We start from the raw sequence: 6,000 nt of genomic DNA on the forward strand, positions 1-6,000 counted from the left end.
AGAATGTTTCTCCATGATGCTGAGTTTCGGTCGCCTTTGGGTGGCCACGAACATTCCATCGTTCGTATACAAGCCCTTGAATGAGTATCAAATTCTTCTAGTTAGCAATTCCCCTCACCTCTGTGAGCTTTGCACAATTCTTTCGGTCGTTGAACAATCCATTCTACCTTGCATGGTCTCCTCCTTTACCAAGCGCCTTGCTTGCCTTGAGCACCATCAAATATGGTTGCCAACGTCGAGTCGTAGTTTGAACTTAGCCATCCTAACCTTTGTGCGCTACGCATTCTTCCAAGCTTTCTTGTCCTCGTGGTGCCTCTTACGCGAAGGGTTGGCCATTCCTCTGAATGCCAATCTCATATGCTCGCTTCTCTGAGCGACTCCTTTTCCCTACATCTCCATGCTCGTTTCCCCCAAACGGCCGCGTGTGCTGGTTGCCCTCAACGCAGCCCTGCTAGGTCCCCCACATTTGCATGCCAAGTGTTTCTATGAGTGCTTGTCTCGCTCTGATACCATATGCCACGCACTTAGCTGGTTTTGCCTAAGTCGTGCGGCACCCTTGCATGTCCGTCTGCAAAGGTCAGCCTTCTCGAAACCTCATGTGGTCTCTTAGGACCTACAAAAGAGAAAACGAGTTAGAGAAAGCGTCTCACTTAGGATCCACAAGCAATCATTTCAGCAAACACTTCATAACCAATGCAAATTACAAACAGACTTTACAAGCTCTAAATGGTTGCATAACAAAGGGTCCAAAATGATCCATTATAAATCGAAATCTCTCACAGGTGTCCACATGACATAACCTTTAGTTACAAGTCTAAAATGACCTTTAAACCCAACTAAAATGGGGCTGTTAAGCCTTCGACTGTCCCTCTACATGCTGTGCAAAACATGAACAAACCAAAAGACATGGACATACATAAATATTACATCGAACACCTCGTTTACAATTTTGTCCGTGACAAGTCACTCAAATGCCTCATGCCGCTTGAACTAGGTGGATGCTTGTTAGAGCTTTAACGAGCATCGCCTCACAGACTTTAAAGTTTTTATCTTGATGAGAAGTTCGTTGACCCTAGTCTTATGAAGTTGCATTGCCTCTGCATTCGCCACCTCCTCGGCCCTTCATGACCAAACACTTTCTCTCCATGAGAACAAGGGATCGATGACTTCACGGAAGTCCCGCCTCTGCGGTACCATAGTGCTGCTATGCCCGTGGCCCTACTATCTGTCGCCTCGCATCTGCATCCCTTTCTTTACGATCGATAGATCTGCCTCTATGGCACTGTGGCCCTCCTCCGAGTCCACATGTATTCTAACCGATGCTTGATTTTAGGTAGCTAAGTTCCTCTGACTTGTTGTCGCTTCCCCGCCTCTTTCGACCACCTGCTTTAAGACCTTTGTGTTCTCCGAGTAGTTCTCCTTGGTCGATGGAAAGACAGACTGTAACTACCATGCATGGCCACCGCCATCATGTTGTAATATTCGCTTGCTCGGCCTTGTCCTTTGACTTGCCGAGCTCCCTTAAGCGAATATGAGCTCTGGAGCCGTCCAACTCTCCAGCCGCTCCGATGATACCTTTGCATGATCAAGTCCCCCAATGGGAACTCCCTGGTACTTACATTCGAAATTCTCCCTCGGTGGTACACAACCCTCATATGCTGATGACCAAGGCTTTTATCCGATGCATGCATGGAAGACTCGCCTCTACGATACCATGACATTCACTCATTAAATCTATAGCCTTTCTTGTCGTCGTGTTCACCGAAGTGGAGTCCTAGTAGCTCTTGATTATACCTCCATATAATCTAGTCTCTCGCGGGACCATTTCGTGTGCATCGCATTGTCACGAACTATTCTATCACGATCCGCTGCACCATGTCGCCTCCTAGTGATATCTCTGTTACATTCTGATCATTGTGGGATGAACTCGGATTGCGATCCTTCCATGTGTGGCCTCTGCCAACACATCGCAAGGCCTCTTCCACTTCGATTCTGATCACTTTAGCAATCGACCTTCGTCCACCAGCTCTCGGGTCACACCTAGACGAAGCACAGCTCTAGGACAGTTCGTCGCTTGCACTTAGTAGCTCCCGAAGTCCATCAATTACGCTGAAATTGGTGCACCATTGTCTAGATCCTGGGCCTTTGCATCCACTAGCACAATCTCCGCTACGCACCTGTTCCTTCATGGCAACTTGAATGATAGCATTGTGGTGTATTCTTTAAGAGTACCCGCCTCTGCGTCCTTTTGTCCCGTGCCAAGGCCTTCTGAACTTAACTTCGCCTCCGCAAGTTGAGTCACCTTGGTTCCTTCATCAAATGCTTCTCTGAGATAGGGTGCATATGCCTCGAAGCTCCCGTTGTCTTTGGCACCATGTAGGATTAGTCCACTCCATCAGAATGAAGGACCCATGGAACGACATGATCTCGCTCTTGCCTCTACAAGAGTTCATGTCCTTGACCTTTGTTCAAGGAAAGCTTCGTGCCTTCGCTCTATGTTCCATCTTCTATGTCGACTCTCTTCATGTTGACTTGGGTACTTTACCAAGTTACACCCAAGTTGCTCCGCTCCTCGATTTGCATTGAGTTGATGGTGGCTCTCGTGCCCACCATTGCACGGGTCAACCCTACATTGAGTCTGATCTCCATATCGGCTCCAAGTATGCTTTCATTTTGTGTTGACTTGGGTCACTCCCCTACTTGATCTCACACTACATCCACCAATGCATTATCTCAGGTGAGATCATGCGATGACTCCTCACTACTTGCTCGGTCCGTTGAGCTTTGTGGAGTTATTGTCTTGAGGTACTTCTCAACATGTGCGGTCCGTTGCATATGATTCTCTTTCTGGAGAACCGGGACTTATTCCTCCAAGGTATCTGTCTCATTGGAGCAACTTCTCTCTTCACATCCTTCCCTTTGTAAGTTTCGGAGGCCATCATCCCCTTGGACTACTCTGCCTTGCTAAATAAGTTGTGCATTGTTCTGCCCTCGTAAATGCACTTGCTAGATTGGGACTCCTCGCTAATACAACCCCTGTTGTACCCCTCAAGGCTTAACAATATGCTGAACTCGTTGCACACTTTAGCCTCTTACGGACGTATTTTTCTCATGCCAAAGAGAAAGTTTTAATGCTCCATGGCGCTGAGTTTCGGTCGCCATGGGATGGGCACGAACATTCCATCGTCCGCATACAAGTTCTTGAATGAATATCGAATTCTTCGAGTTAGCAATTCCTCTCACCTTAGTGAGCTTTGCACAACTCTTTCCACTTTGCATGGTCTCATCCTTTACCAAGCGCCTCGCTTGCCTTGAGCACTATCAAGTATGATTGCCAATGTCGAGCTGTAGCTTGAATTCAGCCATTCCAACCTTTGTGCACTACGTATTCTTCCTAGTTTGCTTGTCCTCATGGTGCCTCTTACGCGAAGGGTTGGCAATTCCTCTGAATGCCAATCTCAGATGCTCGTTCTTCTGAGCAACTTTTTTTCCCTACATCTCCATGCTCGTTTCCCCCAAACGGTCGCTCGTGCTGGCTGCCCTCAATGCAACCCCGCTAGGTCCCCCACGTTTTCTTGTCAAGTGTTTTTATGTGTGCTTGTCCCACTCCGATACCAGATGTCATGCACTTAGCTAGTTTTGCCTAAGTCGTGCGGTATCTTGCATGTCCGTCCGCAAAGGTCAGCCTCCCTGAAACCTTCTATGGTCCCTTAGGACCTACAAAAGAGAAAACAGGTTAGAGAAAACGTCTCATTCGGGATCCACAAGTAATCATTTTAGCAAATATTTTATAGCCAATACAAATTATAAACAGACTTCACAAGCTCTGAATGATCGCATAACAAAGGGTCTAAAATAGTCCATTACAGACTGAGATCCCCACAAGTGCTCACATAACACAACCTTTATTTGTAAGCTTAGGACAGCTAATAAAACCAAAGGAAATGGGGCTGCTAAGCCTTCTGTTAGCCTTTTACATGCTGTGCAAAGCATGAACAAAACCGAAAGACACAGACATACATAAGCATTATACCAAACACCCTGTTTATAGTTTTGTCCATGACAACGTGAGGAGAAGAAACCTCGTTTTCTTCTCCCCGCGAATCAAATCGTTGAAGCATTGTATAAATAAAAGTTTTTTCTGCTTGGGTCCAGCACCTCCTAAAGCTTTTACATTATCTTGCTGGTCAGCAGTACATCCTAGCAAGGAACTGGTGTGCCCAGTAAATGAATTAAGTAAAATTTTTACAGTGATAATTTCTGTAAATAATGAAAGGGAGCTGATTGGTGTGACTATATTATGTAAACTGTAGTTGTATTTGTCTTTTATTTTTCTGATTGATGTTTAATTGGATTTTACTTTTTCTTTTTTGTTCTCTTTATATGTCATGCTTGATTCTTTTGCAACCATCTCAAATAAATGACATGATTCTTATTTCAATATGAAATTGATGTACTGTAATGTCTTAGAAAAATAATAAAAAACAGAAGAATGTGTTCTCACTATTTTTGGGAGTTACTTCTTGAGATACTAGATGCTTTTAGCAATCTCATGCAACTTTTGTACTCTGTCCTTATTTATTTTAATAGGGAAGTGCAGCAGATGTTGCCATGTGCGCGATGCTCGAGATAGACAGGAACATTTGTCTGAAGGAGCTTGGATGGAAACTCGTGCTGCAGGTTCATATCATATACAAATTTTGAGTTTTCAAATATGAATCAATCACTTAATGGGACATAAAAACAAATTTCCTTATGATTTAGCCAATCCCTCGAGATTGTAATATCTTAGTTTGCTTTTCCTAGGATGGCACTAGTCCTCTGCAACTTCTTATCAACTCACTCAAAGCCCTCCAACACAGTCATCCAATAACCGGTGGTCATAGTCATGTGCAGGATCTCTTTTTTCTTGGAAATTTTTGTCATGCCTGTGTCAGCCTGATGAGAATGCCATAGAAAAAGCTTTTGTTCTCATGTCTTAATTTTCATTTCTTGGTCCTAACCCATGCCTCCATGCCTTTCCTTAAGTTGGGTGCTGCAATGGTTCTATATATAGCATGCATTATTAAGAAGATGCTGGATTTTTCTTGCCTGATTATGTATTTTCTAGATCATTGCTCGTATCTTTTATGATAAACAGGAAAGTTTGCTTAACAATATATTACTGGAAAACCAGGTTCATGATGAAATGATACTGGAAGGCCCTACGGAGTCGGCCGAGCTTGCCAAGGCCATAGTTGTTGAGTGCATGTCCAAACCTTTCTACGGCACAAACTTTCTTAAGGTCGATCTTGCTGTGGATGCAAAGTGTGCCCAGAACTGGTATGCAGCCAAGTAACAAATGAGCGCCAGGTATCAGAACCTGAATTTGATCCATGAACCCAATCTGAAGACTAGTGCACATGCTACGAGACAGCGGTCAAGGCTTCAGCAATTCTGAGCCAGGTATTGGCAAGACAATGTAGGAGGTTCACGGGCAGGAACCATTAGCGAAACGATGGCTTTGCCTCATTTGTACGTTGGTGTTGGTGTTGAATTAATTTCTCTAGATTTTGTGTAAGTTGTGTATTTGTAAGTTGAAATACATATTGTTAGAGGAGGTTCTGGGACAAATTACAATTTTTGTGATAGTTTGTTCAGTGATCCATTGATCTTATGAAAATTCCAATGCTTTTTTTGTGCTGATGTTGTCGGCATCAGATGGATGCTCATGGATTCTTGTTTGGAGTTTGGGGAAGGTGGATTATATCAACAATGCATTTCCCATGCTTAGCCAGACTTCAGCATAATTTTAGCTATACTTTCTTGCTGAGAATGTCAGCACAAATGAATCAAAACTTGTTCCTGTTTGAGCTAGCCCTAGGAAATTTATCAAAGGATAATTTTGGCAACTCAATAAAGACAATAAAGCGAAAAGAATAAAAGTGACAAGAACACTAGATTTATGTGGTTCGATCAATTGATTTATGTATCTGACTTCAAAGTTCAGACCCTTATTTA

General features: G+C 43.8%; 1 protein-coding gene across 2 annotated transcripts in view; it reads left to right on the forward strand.

Annotated features, from left to right (window-relative positions):
- LOC135595181 (DNA polymerase I A, chloroplastic-like) overlaps positions 1 to 5,685 on the forward strand; it is a 49,500-nt gene extending 43,815 nt beyond the window's left edge. The window contains exons 11-12 of one of the 2 annotated variants that reach the window (XM_065085752.1): positions 4,591 to 4,680; positions 5,177 to 5,685. In XM_065085752.1, coding sequence (XP_064941824.1) covers positions 4,591 to 4,680; positions 5,177 to 5,338 — 252 coding nt within the window. In that variant the 3' untranslated portion in view covers positions 5,339 to 5,685. The remainder of the gene's footprint in view (positions 1 to 4,590; positions 4,681 to 5,176) is intronic. The other variant, XM_065085753.1, reaches the window with a different exon arrangement.
- Positions 5,686 to 6,000: the final 315 nt, after the last annotated feature.

The sequence above is a fragment of the Musa acuminata genome, chromosome BXJ1-10, assembly GCF_036884655.1.
Source record: "Musa acuminata AAA Group cultivar baxijiao chromosome BXJ1-10, Cavendish_Baxijiao_AAA, whole genome shotgun sequence".
NCBI classification, from domain to species: Eukaryota; Viridiplantae; Streptophyta; class Magnoliopsida; order Zingiberales; family Musaceae; genus Musa; species Musa acuminata.